General features: G+C 44.1%; 1 protein-coding gene across 1 annotated transcript; it reads right to left on the reverse strand.

Annotated features, from left to right (window-relative positions):
- Positions 1–20: 20 nt before the first annotated feature.
- DHX16 (DEAH-box helicase 16) lies at positions 21–17,646 on the reverse strand. Its single transcript, XM_027876713.1, has 20 exons — positions 17,212–17,646; positions 16,021–16,262; positions 15,724–15,889; positions 15,298–15,354; positions 12,662–12,916; positions 11,856–12,059; positions 11,587–11,778; positions 11,024–11,134; positions 10,727–10,842; positions 5,318–5,528; positions 5,117–5,215; positions 4,813–4,965; positions 2,543–2,683; positions 2,237–2,399; positions 2,021–2,139; positions 1,807–1,874; positions 1,328–1,490; positions 1,056–1,217; positions 630–803; positions 21–247 (listed from the first exon to the last, which is right to left on the reverse strand). The coding sequence occupies exons 1-20, from the start codon at positions 17,416–17,418 to the stop codon at positions 119–121; spliced, it is 3,132 nt and encodes a 1,043-aa protein (XP_027732514.1). The 5' UTR covers positions 17,419–17,646; the 3' UTR covers positions 21–118.
- Between the last annotated feature and the right edge of the window lie 1,750 nt (positions 17,647–19,396).

The following is a 19,396-nucleotide window of genomic DNA, read 5'->3' on the forward strand; positions in this document are numbered from 1 at the left end:
CCTATATAAAAATTCTCAACTTCTTCCCAAAATATCTTTAATAAATAGTAATCATTTAAAAACAACAAAAATCTATACAAAGGAAATGAGAGGGGTTAAGAGAAAGACATTCATTCCCTTAACCCAGTTCCTCCCTGGTCTTGCCAACTTTTTTAGGCATTTTCTTGGCATTAGGATCTTCTAGCTCTCGGGCCTTATAGTAGTGGGGAGCCACCTCTAGGAGCCAACCACTCTCAATTTCTAGTACCTGGAAAGAAAAGGAAAATGAGTATGAAATCCCATAACATGTTTCTAACTTCCTTGCTGTGTCTATCAAGGAAACTGTTAGACATTCTCACTTAATCAGAAAGGGAGAGAAGGCTGGGGCCACTGCTATCGGTCCTCAAGGGCCAGCCAGAGCCTAGAGGATCTAGTTTTTCTTGTGATTCAGTATCTTAAGGGAATTGCTCTTCAGAAGGCAAGAAATGGGGGGTTAACCACAAGGGTCTCCTTTCCAAATTTCCTAGCACGCCCATGGGACAGGGCCCACAGGCACCTGCCCTTTTCTTAAGCTAAAAGGATACCAGCTATGAGGATGGGCCCCTGCCAGGGCCTAGTTCAGGGAGAACAATCATGGGAAAAGGCTTTACCTGTCTCATAAACTCCTTGGTTGTCAAGACAAGTTCGTGGTAGAGTAGCCAACGTGGCTGCTCCTCAAAAAGAGAGGAGTTGGGATGAATGAAGACAGTTTGTTGCTGCTTCACTGTGCGGTACCCACTTCGAGTCAGCCGGGCTGTGTGGTAGAAGTAGCCAGCAGTGATGGCCTGGGAGAGGAGGCACAAGAGAAACCTAATCATTTGGTCCCTTCATCTCTCCCAGCCACCCCAATAAAGAAGAAAGTAAGTCAGTGCACAGGTAGAAAGAAAGCTTGGTCACAAAAGCTTTTCAGGGCATAGAGGAAACCCTATATACAACGACCTCTCAGAACACCCTGGGAAAATTCTACTTAACACTATAGGAAGGGAAATGTGGAAGAAAGCAGGAGTAGTAACATATGATCAATGGAAAGTGCTGACCTTACGGACACGAATATAGTCCCCCTGGCAGGAGCTGAGCCCAACTTCTACACGTTCCAGAAGCCCCTCTAATTGTTCTCGTACATCTCGGGCTCGACGCAATGAGCGCAACTGCACAAAGTTCTCATAGCACCACTGGGAAGAATAACCACTCTCAACCCACTAGAGGAGACAAAGAAGGGAGAGTTTGGGGACATGCCATGACCGCATGTCTTCATAGCTGTCACTTTCCCCCTTTATCCCCAATTTTAAATTCCCCAAATTCTACCAACCTGTGTATAAACATTTAGTAGTACCAAGTGGTCCCCACCAGGCAGGAAGAAATTAACACGGGCATTATCAGCATGGACAACTTTGTCCTTGGGACGGTAAAAGATGGAGTTATTGACAGATAGCATGGCAGCCACTGTAAGGATCTCCTCTGAACAGCCATATCTGCGGAGAAGAGAGTGAGAATAATGAGAAAAAGAGCTAGACACAGACATGAAACCCCCCGCCCCCCCCCCCCAAAAAAGATCATGTGCTGGGAACTCTACTTCAGGGCCCTTGCCCCTAGAGTAGGTAATTCTAATAAACCCAAGTGTAGAGAGCAAAGAATACATGTTCAACATGAATTACAGATAAGGGGACAAAGAACATTTGAAAGGGTTCCTAATTAGGGTCTGTCCTTCACTTTTAATGAGTCTGAGAATAAATATAGAGAAGGAAGTAGACATAAACATGCTTCAGAGGAGACAGTGGGGTCACTCACTTCTCAGATGCCAGAATCATCTTAGATAACATAGGGTCCACGGGCAGTTCTGCCATCTTTCGGCCCGACTAAGGGAAAAAAGGAAATACATAATTTAGGTCCTTCTTTCCCAACTCTCAGACTCACCCATAACTGCCATCCTTCTATTCTCATTCCATAGTCTTCATCCCTCCCCTCTGATCTCTTCCTATTTCCCATTCCCATTCTTGCTGACCGTGGTGAGCTCCCCTAGATGGTTGAGTGCTCCCAGAGCATACAACTGTTCCAGAGCCAGCAGCAGGGTCTCATAAGGTGGGGGATCCAGAAAGTCAAAGTGCATTAAATCATGGATTCCTGAAGAACAAGGGAAGGGGTAAGATTCTGGCCCTAACCCCCCCCCCCCCTCCCCCCCCCCCCCCCCCCCCCCCCCAAAGACTGCTATCTGGCTCACCCAGACTCTTAAGCAACAGGACAACATTGCCTAAGCTGGTCCTCTGGATCTCTGGCACTGTGGTCTCCTCTAGCTCATGCTGATAGGCCCAGGCTGTGTAGAGGCGGAAGCACTTCCCTGCAGCCACCCGACCTGCACGACCAGCTCGCTGATTAGCTGAGGCCTTAGAGAAGGGACAATTTAAATACCTCTAAGAGGTGAAGATAATTCCCTATCCCTTTCTCTCAGAGGCCCCTCTTCCCTGAGTTGAGTTTTCCTGGAGCCAAGTGTCCCTTTCCTCATGTGCTCCTGCCTCCAGGTCCTGACCTTGCTACAGGGTGTCACAGTGAGGGATTCCATGCCAGTTCTGGGGTTGTAGCTCTTTTGTTTGCAGAAACCAGGGTCCAGAACATAAATAATGCCCTCGATGGTCAGTGATGTCTCTGCTATGTTTGTTGCCACCACTACCTGTGAAAAAAGACAGGAGTCAATCCACTCATTCAACTGTATCCCACCGAAAGAGACACTACACCTACTTATCTCAGTCTCCTGATTCATTTTACTAGATTGTAAGCTCCTGAAGGGCAGTGATTGTTTAATTTACCTTTGTATCTCTCTTTCCACCTACCATCATGCTGCTCACAAAGGACTGTAATAAAGTTTTGTGAAATTTTAATTCTTATCTTCCTACCTAAAATATCCTGAGTAAAGTAGGTTGGAAGGAGGAATATGGAATAAAAGGTAGTCCATGGTGTTTAGAGAAATGGGTTGCAAGGTAGGGGTGGGTTAAGGAACGTTCACGCAGACCCTGAAAGCCTAGTCCGAGGCTAAAGGGGAGAGAAGAGACAGAGAAGATGTAGGTATTAGTGTACTGTATCAGGTTGGGGTCACAGTTAAGTGTTGATGGTAGAATGGTGAAAGATCAGATTGAGGGATGAGGGTAAATGGGACCTGAGGATATGGAGGAGGGTATTTTAACTTGAGAAGAAAAGGGGATTTTGTAGACACTCCCATTCCAATCTATTCTGTGCTACTGGCAGACTAATCTTTGTAAAACCATTTTCATTAAGTTCCTCTTTTGGTCAAAAGTTTTCATGACTCTCTGCCTACAACAATAAAATCTAAAGAGCCTAGATCAAGGCCTTCCACAATCTGACCCAATCTCATTTCTCACTTCTCCGTCACTCACACTGTTCGCTCTAGCCACACTGGACTACTCCCTGTTGCTCACTTTGCCTTTCCTCATTTTCATGCTTTTGCTCATACTGTCCATCCCACCTGGAACATCTTTCCTTTTCTCTTGCGCTATCCAAATTTTACTCCTTCCAACCCCACTTCCCACACACTCAGCCCAGTAATCTCTCCTCTCTGACCTTCTGTAGAAGTTGACTGGGTCACTGAAATGGTACTTATTTAAAAATCTGCTATTTTGTTGATAATCCTTTTGTGTGTGCATGCTAGGCTATAAGTTTGAGGCAGCTGCTGTGTCATCTATTTCCTCAGATTTCCCTCAATGCCTAGTTTGTATACATATATACTCCTAGATTAAGTAGACCCCTTACATACAAATTACTCCTTCACTGAGTTCTGAGACCTAATCTGAACCAAGCCATAGAGAAAGATCTCTCTCTCTCCTGTCCCCTTCTCTCTATCCTAGTCCCCAATCCATGTTCTCACCACAAAGTCCCAACACCACCTTCCCCCAACACCAACTCCTCTTCACTTTAAAGCCCCTCTCTTCCTTCTATGATGAAGTGCCCCGATTGCTGGTCTGCTTTCCTTTTGAAATAGAAACTTACTTTTTTCTGCTTCTTATCTTAAAGCTTCTCTCCATTTAGATCCTTTCTATAATTCATTTTGTCCCTGCCCCAGGCCAAGGGACCACTACCAGTGACTGCAGGTCCCTGTGCTCACTGACCAGAGGGGGTGGGGGGTTGGGGTGATGGCGGGTGGTCATCCTCCTGCAATAGGAAGAGATATCTTCCAGGACTTACAAGTTGAAATAGTATTTTCTTCTCATAGAAATATGGAATGGTTAAATTCTACTGTTAGCATGTAATACTACTCTCCAGCTACATGATGGGTAGAACACAGTTCTTTAGGTCATCTCATAGCAATTTACAGCAAAGGTATCAAACATGACCAATGGCTCCCAAGGAGAACCAGATTAAAATGTAAATGGGAAATATTTAACAAAATAAATAAAAGTACAATAAGACACAGCATTAAATATTAAAAATAAGTAAACAGGCAGTCCACAGAGATCATCATATATGGATTAGTGGGTCCCTGTTTCTATTTGAATTTGTTATCAGTGATTTACAGCATGAGTTCTAAGAAAATTTATTTGACACACACATTTTCAGAACAAAATCCCAGGGTAGGCACTTCCTAAAACTGCTGAGTGAAAAATAGTGAGACAGTATAAGAAAAGAACACTGAATTTCTAACCAGAGAATCTGGGTTCAAATCACAGCTCTAGGCCTCATCTACAGTAACACAAGAGGTACCTTCCAGCTTTAAATCCTATGATTTCTATGACTTATGATTTGCAAACTTCCTGGAAGAGAGGAAGAAAGGATATCTCTTAGGCTAACCTTGCGTGCCCCAGGGGGTGTTGGCTGGAAGATTCGAGCTTGCATGTCAGAAGGCAGGTTCGCATAAATGGGCAGCACCAGCAGCTCCCGGATCTTGGAGCCCAAGCGACGGCAGCGATCTTGTAGCATCTCACAAGCTGCTTCAATTTCTTCCTATAGTATACAGGATAAGGGCAAGGCAGGGGTGTGAGGAATGTGTGAGGGGGAAGCAGTGTCCCTGGAGGCCAAAGAAAGCCATCTCACCCTTGTGCCCTTCTTTTCCCCAGGGCACAAGGGCCTTATCCCCTATCCTGCCATGGCTCACCTGTCCAGTCAGAAATACCAGGATGTCCCCAGGGGGCTGAGTGACATGGATCTGCAGCACAGACACCACACAGGCTTCTAAGTAATCTGCTTCTGGAGCCTGGGGATCAAAAATCAAGGTCTCTATAGATTCTGTCCCCAATCTTGCCCCTTCAATCTTTCTACTCCACTCCCCTCCAGACTTTCCCTCCCCAGGAGGCACCTTGGTATAGAAGATGTCAACGGGAAACCTTCGGCCAGGGATCCGGAAAACAGGGGCATCATCGAAGAAGGCTGAGAATCGAGCAGTATCCAATGTGGCAGAAGCCACCAGAACCTTGAGTTCGGGACGGAATCGAGCAACATCCTTGATCAACCCAAAGAGTATATCTGTGTGTAGAGTACGTTCGTGAGCTTCATCCACCATCACCACGCTGCAGTAAGAAGAAGAGATAACGAGCTAGAAACTGGGCACTGGGAACACATTAGAGAGCAAGAAGCTTGAAACAAAGAGAAATGGTTGGAACCAAGGGAAAAGATCCGGTGCAGAGTAGCTGCTTGATAAATGTTTGCTGAAAAGAACTATCAATAAATTAAGCATAACCCTCATGAGATCAGGTAGAGTTAGGGTGTGTGCAGAGAAGATCCCCAGGCAGGCCTTGGCAAGAAGTAAAAAGGACTGGAAGCAGAAGGCCCTTGGGAGTACATCCTAAGAAAGTGCTCTATAACTCTCCAAACACTATGTAAGGGAATTATCATACTTTAGGGGTTTTCCTGTGCCCAGAGTTGACAGTGAGGGAAGCCGAGTCAGAAAGTATTTAGCATTGAGAGTTAAAAGGGGCCTCAGAGGTCACCTAGTACAAGTCATCATTTAACAGATGAATAAGGTCTAGAGAAGTTACCTGACTTTGCCAAGGACACAAAGGCAGTAAATAGCAAAGTCTAGATTTGCACCCAGCCTCTCTGACTTCCAAACGCTGAATGCTTTCCACTACATACTGCTTCCCCCAACTCCTTTTAAATTCTAATGGTTGGTCAAATGACAGGGCTGAACAAGCTTAAAAACTAGAGGGTCTCTGGAAACAAGTATTGTGCAGAGTGGGCTAAAGACTATATGCAAAGAACCACATTGGCTGGTGGGGGGAACTAGTGGATGGCAGCGATCTGCCAACTCCACTATTTCAAAGAAGGCTGGATGAATCAATCATCTATGTGGAGATCTTATTGAAATCCATTCTGTTATAAGAGGTGGCTGGCCAAGGAGAAAGGGCACTAGATTTGGAGTTATTCAAAGCCTGACTTTCTTGCTTACTTCTTACGTGACCTTAGATAAATGTCAGCTCTCTAGGCCTTGGTTTTCTCATCTATAAAATGAAGGGGAAGGGTGAGGTGCCCACTCTGGCCACTTCAAGTCTAATTCATCATGCTATCAGCAGCAGCAGTGGTAGCCTGGCTGCCACTATTCTGGGCTCCAGGAATTTCTCTCCCATGAACCCTCTGATCTTGTGGCTACCTTCAAAGACTTCTTGGTTCTCTACTTCACCTCCCAGATTTGTGCAGTTGGTTCCTTGGTTTTTCTGGTGTGCTTAATTCCTATGACCTAGACAACTGGTCCAAGGCCTTCTAACCTTAGTCAGTATAACTCTGAATAATAATAAGCTTTCATAGCGCTTCAAGATTTTTTTCCTCATAACTCTGTGAGACAGTTGTTGGTGTAAGTATTACCATCTCCATCTCAGAGATGAGAAAAATGAGGCTGAGGTTAAAATATTTGCTCCTGGTCACAAAACCAGTAAGTATCATAGGCAGGACTCAAACCTAAGTCCCTCTGACCCTAAATCCAACACTCTTCCCCAAGTAAAGTTCACCAGCAAGCAATAGAAATTCTGACCTTTGAAAATGCATCTGGCTAAAGGCACAGGTCCAGACCACCCAGGAGCCTTCTAGAGGATCTATGTCTTTCCAACATTCAGCTGAACTCAAGAAATGAGACGGGACTCTCTAGCCATTACTAGTGGTAGTCTTGAAAGATTCCAATTTAAACCCTGGCTCTGACATTTAATAGCTTTGAGGCCCTGAGTTACGTCACCTAATCTGAGCCTGAGTTTTCTCACCTGTAAAACGAGAACAGTTAACACTGCTGACAATGGCGTCAAGATTGATTAACACACCGACTTATTGTTTTAAGTATTGTGGACAAAGTGATTGCTAAATCTTAAAGTATTATATATGGGTGAGTAGCTATTAAGGTATAAAGGTTAATTATTATTATTACTGTTATACAGAATGATCCAAGGAATTCATATCAACAGTATGGATTTGATTTTTCCATCTTTCTTTTAGCTTGGCCACCCAGTAGAAATCACTGTATCCTTTAGAAGCTAATTCCTTGCCAAAGGAACAAAGGCTTCCTCAAGGGTTTTAATCAGCAGAGGAAACTGGCCATAAATCAAGAGATCCAGAAGCTGAAGATTCAACAAGATACCTTGAGTTAGGAAGAAGACTGTTTTCAGGAAGGGCTTTAAGGAGCCTTTACAAGATGAATTGATTCAAGGGATATGATACTTAATGACAACACTGACTAACACTGGAGTTAGGCAGTCTAAGTATTCTTTTCATTTTAAAGGTAAAGAAACTGCAGCTGAGGTTAAATTACTTGCATTAAAAGCTTATAAGTACGCTATCAAAACCAGGACTTAGTCTAGAACCTTCTTACTAAGCTGGTCATACAGTATCATTACTGGGCACAAAACCCAACAAGGTAAGAAGCAAAGGTAGAAGTCCTATTTATATACATATTCTTAACAGTACTTTATGAGGTACCTTTGCCCACTGACTGGGGAATGACCAACTGTGATATATTAATGTAATGGCATAATATTTTACAGAAAGAAATAATAACTGAGGAACAGAGAAATTTGAGATTTGTATGAACTCATAAAATGAAGCAGAACTACAAGAATATACAGTGACTACAGTAAAGAAAAATAATACCAAAGTACATAAAAACTCAGATTAACATAATAACCAATCTTGATTCTAGTAGATCAATGATGGAACATATTCCTCATACTTCTTGATAGAAAGGTGGTGGGCTATGCGTATAGAATGTTGCTATATGCTGACAGATATAGTCCACATTTTGGTTTGTTTTGCTTAGTTATTTTTCTTTGTTACAAAGGAAGGTTCTTGTGCAGGGCATGGTAGAGTGGGGAATACTAATGGCAAGTGACAGTGATGTTTAAAAAAAAGCATCAAGAAAACATTTTTAAAATGTTCTATCTGAAATACTTGCTTCATTAAGTATTAAAACTATGGAGTTCCCTATCTACCACTTAAAGAGACAGCCAACACAGTATTATAGTACTTAAGACTTGAAGGGCACTTTATTACCTATAAGTCCAACCCCCTCATTCTATAGATGAGGAATCTGAGGCTAAGTTAAGTGATTTGACCAAGGTCACAAAGATAGAGCAGAACCAGGATTTTAATCCAAGTTCTTAGATTCCAAATCAGTGCCCTTTCTACTGTTCCAAACTCAGCCCCCCCTTCTTGTAATACAACAGCCTTAAATAATCCCTCTTTAGCCTTATCAAAACAGTAGCCTTTCATTCCTCTGGAAGAAGGTAGAATTGACATACACCTACAAAGCATCTATCCTGCAGGTGTGGTTCTTTGTGAACCCAACTGATAGTTTTTCAAAGCTGTTACTCCATTGACAGAAGCTGATCCTAACCCCAGTTCCTCACGTGCCTTCACACCATACTCAGCCATGCAAAATGAGTGAAGCCTGGAAATGGTGACTAGAAAAGACCCTTTAAACAAGTGATCAAATCTATCTTGATCCATTGAATTGATAAACAATGAGCTGCTCAGCTAGGTGGAACACTGATAGAGCACCAGGCCTGGAGTCATGAAGAGTTTATATCCAACCTTAGACACTTACCAGCTATGTGACCTTGTCATTTAACCTCTGCCTTAGTTTCCTCATTTATAAAATGGGGAGATAATAATAGTACCTACCTCTCAGGTGTGTTATGAGAATCAAATTAGATAACTCTAAAGTGCTTATTTAGCACAGTGCTTGTCACATAGTAGGTATTATATAAATGCTAGCTATCAAGTAGTCACTCAAATGCCTGATTAAGATGCATTCTGTCTAGCCCTACAGGACTTCTTAGGGCAGCTAACTAGATGGCGCAGTGGAGAGAACTAAGCTTAGAATGAGGAAGACTCAATGAGTTCAAATCCAGCCTCAGACACTTTACTAGCTGTGTGACTCTGAGCACTTAACCGTTTGCCTCAGTTCCTCATCTGTAAAATTAGTTGGAGAAGGAAATAGCAAATCACTCTAGTATCTCTGCCAAGAAAACCCCAAATAGGATCATGATGAGTCAGACACTGAAAAATGACTTAACAACAACAGGACTCCTTGCAAATATACCCTATCTTTTACCATCTACTCCTCCAACTTACTGGTGTATGACTCTCCAACTCCAAATCCATGCCAAAATCTTAATTATCAGATGATAAGAGTTAAAAGTTTAAGAGATTTTAACTCTTTGCCTCTATTGCTTACAATTCCTCTATTTGCTGGAAAGGCTCAATCATGGGACCCTGACAGTTAGGTAAACACAGGCTAGCCAGGCCAAGTTTCCAATGCCAACAAACCAGGGAGAGGTGTACCTACCCAGAAGTGAGTGTGGTAAGGCATGGAGGAGGAATAATGCTATGATCTCTGTGGACTAGTTATTAGGCTCTTTTTAATTCCCTTCTAGGCCCCACTCTGTTCCTGAAGAAGAAAAACAGCTTCATCAGGATAGGCTAGCAAAGTTGGGCTGGCCTTATGCTAGGTTAAATGACAACAAAGGCTATTGTCAAACTAACAATCAGAAATCTAATGTGGCAGCTAGGTGGCGCAGTGGATAGAGCTCCGACCCTGGAATCAGGAGGACCTGAGTTCAAATCCAACCTCAGACCAAACACTTGACCCTTACTAGCTGTGTGACCCTGGGCAAGTCACTTAACCCTAATCACCTCACCCAAAAAAAAAAAAAAAATCTAAGAGCATTCTGCAACGGGAAGGGTTTGATACCAAATTTAAAGACTCATTAGTAAGTACTCTTGACCAATGGCACAGTCTCTTTGCTTCCAATTCTACTTCCTTGGTTTACAAGGCAAACAACCCAACCCATCTTGCCTCATCTCTTCATTTGTACTCCCTCATGGATCAGAATTGGCACATTTGTCCAGCTGGTCCTGAAAGCAACTAGCAGGGTCCTCTCTGGTATTGCTGATTCTCTCTGTAAATTTCTCAGAAAATTTCCTAAAGGATGTGGAACACTTTCAAAATGTCTAACTCTATAATCCTCCAGTCTTTAGAAAGGATGAAATTTTGGGGAAGGGAAGGAGAGGACTTCTGTAGTACCACATACAACCTCTAGTCTTATTTACATAATATCTTTAGACATGGAAATTAGAGGTACTGTGGAGAGAAAGGCCAGTTCTAGGACATCTTGAAACAGACTGAGAAGATACTGAAGCACTAAAAACTGGATTGGCAAGGAGGGAAAAACACTGGGTGTGGCTATAAAAGACAGCTTTTGTTAAATAGGAGATAGAAATTCAATACCTGTAACTTCCAAGGTCAGGCTCAGAAAGGAACTCTCGAAGAAGCATCCCATCTGTCATGTATCTGAGAACAGTCCGTTCTGAAGTACAGTCCTCAAAACGGATACTATAGCCAACCTGGGGGCAGCAGGTGAGAAAGTGAGATTGGGAAAGTTTCTGGATATTTGAGAACAGGAAGTTGGAGAAAAGAGAAGCTATGATGCATGGGTTCCTGAGGAAAGAGGAGGCCAGAGAAGCAGACCTTTCCCCCAACTCTCTACTAATTTCTTATTTCTTCTCTTGTCACAATGGAGCTCACCTCATTTCCCAGCTTCACCCCCATCTCCCGGGCCACTCTAGCTGCCACACTCATGGCTGCCACTCTCCGAGGCTGGGTGCAGGCAATCTTCATTCCCTTGTGTGTGTAACCCTGAGATAAATATTGGGAGAAACAGGAAGTTGGGGGAAAGTGAAAATGTCCAGGCTTCCTCCCACTGCTGTATTCCCCCAAAGGAATTCAAGGTTCGAGATATAGATGACCTAGGCAAGTTGGGCCTAGGGTCCTCTGAAGAAGAACATGGCCATGGTCAGCCCCAGTCTCTAACACTCAAATGGTTCTAAGGAAGGAGACGGCAACTATGAGAAATACAGAACAGAAGCAGAGAGGAAAGAGAAAAAAGGAGAAAGAAAAAGGGAACAAAGGATAATGAAGAAAGAAGAGAACAAAGGCAGGGAATAAAATACTGTGCCCCTAGTTCTTCAATAATACTTAGAGAGGCAAGAGGCTGCCTGGAAAGAGGAGGGGGGAACACAAAGGGAAGTGTCTTCCATAGAGGGCTCAGAATGATAAACAAGCAAGTGGTGGAGTAGGTAATGTCTTACCTCCTCAAAAAGGTACTGGGGGATCTGTGTAGTCTTCCCTGACCCTGTTTCACCCTCAATGATGAGGACCTGATGGTTGGCAATGGCATCAAGGAGGTCATTTCGGAATGGAAAAACAGGAAGGCTACGTCGGACAGCCCGGATTGACTCCTTCTGTTGGTCCCCAGATGGAGGAGGTGGAGCTGATGGTTCCTAAGGAAAGTTGAAGATGCGAGCTCTAGGCCCCATTTCACCTCCTTCCAGATTCCACCCTTCCAACCTCTTCTGACCTCATCACCCTGGAGCCGGGTGGCTCGGACAAATTCAATGGTCTCCTCTTCTTCTAGCACCAGCTGATACTTGGGCTCTGAGGGGGCAGCATCCTTGGCTCCAAACCGAAGGGAAGCTGCCCCTAAACGGGCTTCCTCCCAGCGCCTCTGCTCCTCTCCAGGGGCTCCTGACTCTTCTTCCACTAGCTCTACCCCACGGATTGGCTAAGGGATGAGAAAGACACAGATGGTGGACATACATGCATGTCGAAGTGTAGGCATCATTAAAAAAAAAAAAGTACAAAAAACACTGTGCGCACACAGATGCACAGACACACACACAAAGGCACCTGGATTCAGATTTAATGTAATAACTAACTACAGTCCTAGAGGACAGATGAGGAATCATACCACTGGGGGGGGGAAGACACTGTCCCTGCTTGAGGGACAACACATTTCAAGCAGGTAATTGCAGGTTGAACAGATTATTAGCCTAGGTCATTGTATTAGTTTTGCTTAATCATTTTTCTTTGTTACAAGGGAAATTTCTATGGGGGTGGGAGTTGTAAAAAACTAAAAGTGTCAATAAAATGTCTAATAAAAAAAAGTCCAAGCATCCATACTTATCACCACCTCTCCTCAAAATCATCACTCTGTTCTCCTTACCCACCCTCATCAAACCCTAAACTTCAATAAGGTCAGCAAGAAAAAGAGAATGAGTGATGCAGATATTTGGTCCCTGACCACAATTTCCACCTTTAAATAATTCCAAGCTTTCCTTCTTTTCCTGAGACCCAGGGTGGCCAACCCCTTCTCTTGTCCCTCACCTGTCCACGAGTCTCTTCTGGCATGTGATATCGAGTTGTTGCCTCCAGCTTCTCCTGCTCCCCAGCTGCCCGGTACTCCCGGGCCAGATCCCGTACTCTCTTCTTATATTTGAGTTCCTGCCGTTCAGTATGGCTCAACTCCACATCTCCAAATAGAAATTCCTCATCTGCCAGCTCTGCCTCCAGATCCTCCAGCTTCTCACGTTCCCGCTTTGCAAGGTACTCTCTCCTAGATTTCTTTCGGAGCTCAGGTACCTGTATTAGGAAGAAGTTATCTTGATCTCTCTGCTAAGGTGTAGATCCCAACACACAGACACACACACACTTAACCTCTCCTGATATCATAACTTAAATAATAAGGTAGACTCCAATCCCTTTCCAATTCAGTATAAAATCTGAAAGGGGGCCCAATGTGTCCTACTATCTATATCCTTTCTAGGTCTAATTGTGGTTTCCTGCAAAAAAAAGGATCTTTCTTGCAATTTGACCTTAATCCCTCCCATTGCAATACATATATAAAATTATCTTCCCCTGCACTGTAAGAAATCTTTCCATTCTACAACTGATCCATCCTTCCTCCTATAAGGTGTATTTTTCCTACAAGTAATGGGAGGAAGCAAGGGCTCTGATTAAGCTGAAATGGTCAGCATTTTACATAGTGCATGTCCTTGTCATACAAACTCTTTCAATGAAGCTGGCTAAATGATCGTATTTTCAATTCTTGATCACCAGATATCAAACGGGATTTCCCTTTTTCCAAACTACAAACACAGAGGGGAGTGAGCCCAAATTCTGGGGAGAATGTAATGAAATATGAGTGGGTGGTAATGTTAGTTTCTCCTAGTTTCATAACCTAAAGCTGATGCCTGGACATTGTCAGAGGTTGTTCAACCATCACCCAGACACATACTGGCTATATAACCCTGGCTAGTCACTTAATTCTTGGAGCCCCAGGTAATTCTATAAGACCATAAACTGCAGAAGAGTTGCCAACTGGCATTGATAAAAGGAGTTTTCTTACCTAGCATTAACTACACTAGTGAAACACAGGTTTGGATAAATATACAAACATGTGACATGAGTTATTATTAGCTATCTTAAAACAAAATGGAGGTAAATAGAAGTTTTCAAATTTATGGATGGATCCTTTTTTATTTCACATAGAGATGACAATAATAGTTCATAGAACTCCTTTCTCATACAGATGTTGGTATTCGATTGATAAAAATCTCAAGACCAGTAAGGCAAAAGTGTCTGTCTTCTCTCTCTTGCTTGAACTCCTCAAAAACTCTCAAAACTCCAAGTTCAATTAAATTAAACAGACATGTATCAAATGCTTACTCTATATAAAGCACTGTGTAAGGCACTCAAATCTTTGTATCAAGGATGGGAAAAAAAAGTCTTTTTTTTCCAAGGAGAAAGAAGGTTGGTCTCCCATTTTTTGTCTGGAGTTGCTAGTTAGCTTACTAAGGATGATCAAGGCTTGGGAAAGTGTATTATACTACACAAATTCACATAACACAACAAGTCTTTGTCTAACAGAAGGACCTATTTAGGATTGAAATAAGATCAGAACAGTGCTTAATGAATATAGTAAAATAACAGAAGTAGGAGCAGACACTTTAATGGTTTAAAGGCACTTTATGGTTACAAATCCCTGTTGCATCAATTATCTTACTTGAACCTAGGAATAAGTCTATGATTTGAGTAACATAATAGTATCATCCTCATTTTAGAAATAAGGAATATGAGGTTAGAGAGACTTGCCCAGGGTTATATAGCTGGTGAAGCCACAATTCCAATCCAGGTCTTCTAAGTCAGAATCTAGTGCTTTTTCTGCTGTATCTCAAAAGGACCAGAAAGATCAGCTTGCTCAAGCAGGATGACTAGGCAGGGGACCCCATAGCCAGTGTACCTTGACATCTATCCAGCCACTCCTTTTCCTTCTGAGCTAACTTTCAATAGCAAATTCATCAATGACATAAAGAAACACTCTCCAAAATAAGTTTATCTCCCCTGTTAATACAATGTATAACTTGGTCCTTGAAGAAACCAACCATGGGGGAAGCTAGGTAGCACAGTGGATACAGCACCAGCCCTTAAGTCAGGAGGACCTGAGTTCAAATCCGGCCTCAGACCAAACACTTGACACTTACTAGCTGTGTGACCCTGGGCAAGTCACTTAACCCCAACTGCCTAAAAAAATAAAAATTAATTAATTAAAAAAAAAAAAGAAACCAACCATGGAGGGTTTGCAATGAGCTTCAACATACATACTTTTTTCCCTGTGCAAGGAGTCTTTCCCATGGCTACCCTTTGTACCTCTTGCTATAGTGTCTACATATAATCCTAACCCCAACTGCAACCTGTCTAAAGACCTGACAACTGATAGGAACATGAAATGCAGAAGTAGGAGAGTCCATATACATCATCTAGTTCAACCCACTAATTTTACAAATAAGTTAGATGAAGCCCAAAATGGCTAAATGACTTGCCCAAAGTCACAAAGAAGCAGTAGGGAATGGAGTTTAACCAAAGTCAGGTGCTCTGACTCCAAACTCTTTCTATTATACCACACAAGGGATCTTTTCCAGGTGTCTAATCTTGGCCCACTATGCCCTGGGGATATGACTCACCATTGCTTTCTGGTCTTCTTCAGCCATCTTAAGGCGCTTCTGGGCCTCCTCATATGCCTAGGAGGAGAAGTAAGGAGGCAGTTAAGGTGACAGGCTCCCATTCCCACCTCTATAGAATCATAAGGATCATAAAGATAGATTAAGGGTCATGGTATCTTATGGGAAGAGAACTGCCTATGAATACAGATGCTAAAATGATGCTTAAGAGACCCTGTCCTCTCTGAGACCCTGTTATACTTGCCAGAATAACAACAAACACAGGACTATAAGGAACCAGTTCCCTTCCTAAGGACTGTCATCATCTCTGAGATCATAAATCTGACAATGGCATGGACAGTATAAAACTACAAAGGGGTATTCCTTAGCTGTCACTTCGCTTTTGAGTGTCTACGTAAATCGTTATAAGATACGCCAACAATTATGCACCTTCTTGTCTGACCGCTCCAAAATGTTTCGTGTTCGCTCCTTGTCCCGCTTTCGAACACGTTCTGCAAAAGCATCACGCTCCTCCAGGTCCTGAAGCCGTTCCCTCTCAGTTCGTTCCCACTCATCTTCGGACTCTGGCTTCTGCTCTCTGTTGGTCTCATTCACCCTGCAAACCAGCCCCGGGTTAGGTAAAGTAAGAGAGAAACAGAGTCTAATCGTGCTCTGAATGACAACTCTTGGCTTCTCTTGCCCAAATTCCACTCCCCTCAGGGAACCTTTTGTTTCCAAGATACTCACTTTGTCTTCTTCTTGTTCCCCTCAGAGTCCAGCTCTTCCTCCTCCTCTTCCTGGGTCTTCTTCCTAAGATGTTTCCGTTTCTTGTTCTTTTTTTGGGACCTACTTCTCACTAGGCCCTGGATCTCCTCACCACTCTCTTCACTTTCCTCCAGAAGCTGGTAGGAGCGGTTCTTCTCTAGCAGAGCCAAAGCCTCACGCTCTGCCACCCGGGCTGGTCTTTCTGCAACCGCCTTCCGTGGGACCTAGGAAAGGAAGGGATGACCAAGGGTTTATCAGCTGCTAGCTGCTAGCTGCATTTGCCTATTTCAGTACCCTAGAGCACTTGCCTCACATAGTTCATCATACACCCCTCTCCTACAACTTCTCAGTTTCCACAAATTCGTTTTATTTCCCTTTATAATCTCCACAAACCAGCTGTCTCTCCCATTAAACTGTGAGCTCCCTGAGGGAAGGGGCTGTCTTTTGCCTCTGAATCCTGACAGTTTAGTACAGTGCCTGACACACAGCAGGCACTGTTAATAAATGCTTGTGGACTGTGACTGCTTCCTACATCTATTCCTATGATCAGAGCTACCACTATAGTCTATGGCCAACGAAGATAACAGCTTCCCCAGCTGTGTTGGGGTGAAGAGGTGACGGTGCAGTGTGGTGAGGAATGACAATGAGAGGTTGAGGCCCTTCTTTTTTTGATCCCTGGGTCCTTAATGGTTTTCTTTTGCTCCTCTCTCCTAATTTAACAATACCACTTACTGTATGTAAATCTACTGATGTCTTACCCTATAACTAGACTAAACTTCTTGAGAACAGGAACTCATAAACTTTGTAATTTCCCCTTGTGATAAGCAACAAATATTTCCGGAATCAATCCCACTGATGCTAAACCGACATTGACTCTGCTTGTGCGACCTGAAGGTTTCCCTTCATGTTCCCTTTAACCTGCTTCACCTGCAAAGCACACGCCTCTCCCGGCCGTCCCCATGGGTGCAGCCCCACTAGCATTTACGGAGCGGTTCACAACTATTTACGCCTCTTCACCTGGCCACAACCGAGGGACGCAGGTGCCATCTACTCCTCCCGCTTCACACACGAGGCAATCCCATCTCGACCAGAGTTCCTCCATCCTCCCACCTCCCCGGGCTTTTCTCCCCGGTCCCCGGCCCTTGCTCGCTCCCTCCGGGTTCCTAGAAGCACCTTGGCCCACAGCCTCAGAGCAAAGTCCCGGGCCGGCCCGCTGAGGTCCAAGGTGCCGGTGTCCCGCAGTCGCTCCACGAACTCGTCGGCCGACCCACAGCGCTTGGCGGTGCCGATGAGAAACTGCGCGACGTGCCGCTCGCTCAGGCCCAGCACCGAGTGCAGCTCGTCCTGCACCCAGCGCTCCAATCGGGCCGGGGTAGCCATGGTGACTCCGGAACGTCAGCCCGCCCCGACTTCCGGCGCTTGGACCCGGCTGGTCTCCGCGGTCACGGCAAAGGCCGCGGTGGTGGCGCGTGCGCTCGGAAGAGAGGGTTCCTCCTCCCTCCGGAAAGATACAGCAAGGCGGGAGGGGGCGGGGCTCCCTCAGGACCCCAAGGCACAAAGCCCGTAGCCCCCGGCACCCACCATTTCCGGGCCGTTACCTCAAGCTAAGCAGGCAGGAAAATGGCGATACGGAAGGAAACTTTCTTGGGGCTGAACACAAGCAAAACTTCCGGTTTTAATTCCCGCCCCGCTTTTTTTTTTTTGCTTCCCCCTACCGGCATGGAGGTGTTATAGCATGTGTAGCGGCATCATCTGCTAAGAAGAGGCACATGAAGGGTAGAAGTTAAGATACCTAGGAGGACTTCCCAGCAAGGGGAGGCAGATGAGAACCAGGATCTGGGAAGAAGTGGAAGTGTTTAAAAAAAAAAAAAAAGAGAAGTGGAAGTGTTAAGTGACTACCTCTTCTGACTGGGCTGGGGGAGGTACCTCCTATTTGGAGTTGGAAGGAAGGATAAGATTTTCTCAATATATAGGGCCTTGGGAATAGTACCATGCACATTTGTGAAAGATACCCAAGAATTGGAAAATCCCCTAAACACTCATTATTATGTAAACTGACTTGTCCACTGGTAGAGGGGAAATCTCTCAATTAGAGACCAGGCTGTAAGGTCTTAAAAGAGATTAGAGCTACAAACATTATCTTGCAGGATTGATTGTTTGGGTTGGAGTGTGTGCCTGAATTTTAGAAATAATTGAATCAGTAGTTTCTTGTATTCCAGTTCAAGGAGCTGGTACTGTTGCCTACTGTCTGCACATAACCTTGGGGAAGTTATAACCTCTCTGGACTTCAGTTCCAACAGCGTTCCCAAACCTGTTCATCCCTCCTCAAAATTCCCATGACACCCTCCCTCCCTCTTCCACTCAACTGAGAATTTTGACTCATATTTCACGAAAAAAATGAGGCTGTTCATGGAGAGTTCCTTCTTCTCTTACAGATACCTGCTATCACTATCTCCTTCACCTCTGTCTCACACGGATAGCCCTTCTTGCCATGGCAAACTCTGCTATAAACAAGAACATTCCATTCTCCAGCAGATTGCTTCTATCATTCCTACTCTCTTGTTAATCTTTTTTTCCTTTTTGGTTAGGCAATTGGGTTAAGTGACTTGCCCAGGGTCACACAGCTAGTAAGTGTCAAGTGTCTGAGGCCAGATTTGAACTCAGGTCCTCCTGACTCCAGGGCCAGTGCACTATCCACTGTACCACCCAGTTTGCCCTCTTGTTAATCTTTAATCACTCTTTGTCTACTAGCTGATTCCCTACTTCCTACAAACATACCCACATTGACCCCATCCTCATTTGATCCATCAATCCTGATAGCTGTTCTTCATCTTTCCCCCTTTTTTGTGGCTACACTCCTTGAGAAGATTGTCTACAATGGGCACCTCCACCTCCTTTTCTCTCAATCTTAACTCTGTATCGTCTAACTCCCATCTTTATCATTCAACCAAAACTACTCTCTCCAAAATTACCAATGATCTCCTAATTGCCAAATATAGTGGCCCTTTCTCAGTCCTCATACTTCTTGATCTCTCTGAAGTCTTTGACACTGTTGATCACCCTCTTTTTTAAAAAAGTACTCTTTTCTCTTTAAGTTTTTATGACACTATTCTTTCCTGGTTCTTCTTCTACCAGTGTGACTGCTCCTTCTTGGTCTCCTTTTCTGGATCCATTGAGGGGAGGAATCATTGTAGAGAAGTCCACCTTCCTCATCACCAACAATTACTTGACCAACTGCCACCAATAGTCAGATGGGCTCTAAGAGTGGCAACAGCTCTTAGATCATGGGTCCTGTTTCAAGCCTGGCCCTTACCAGCCATCATCTGTAGAAGCAATGCCTGTGGTGAAAGAGCCAGCC

This window comes from Vombatus ursinus, unplaced genomic scaffold, assembly GCF_900497805.2.
Source record: "Vombatus ursinus unplaced genomic scaffold, bare-nosed wombat genome assembly UNPS02014811.1, whole genome shotgun sequence".
NCBI classification, from domain to species: domain Eukaryota; kingdom Metazoa; phylum Chordata; class Mammalia; order Diprotodontia; family Vombatidae; genus Vombatus; species Vombatus ursinus.

Coding starts and splice junctions, on each gene's coding strand:
- DHX16 (XM_027876713.1), bottom strand. CDS start 17,418: ATGGCTACCCCGGCCCGATTGGAGCGCTGGGTGCAGGACGAGCTGCAC. Junction 12,917..15,297: donor AAGAAGACCAGAAAGCAATG/GTGAGTCATATC, acceptor TTCCTAATACAG/GTACCTGAGCTCCGAAAGAA. Junction 11,779..11,855: donor CCCGGCTCCAGGGTGATGAG/GTCAGAAGAGGT, acceptor AACTTTCCTTAG/GAACCATCAGCTCCACCTCC.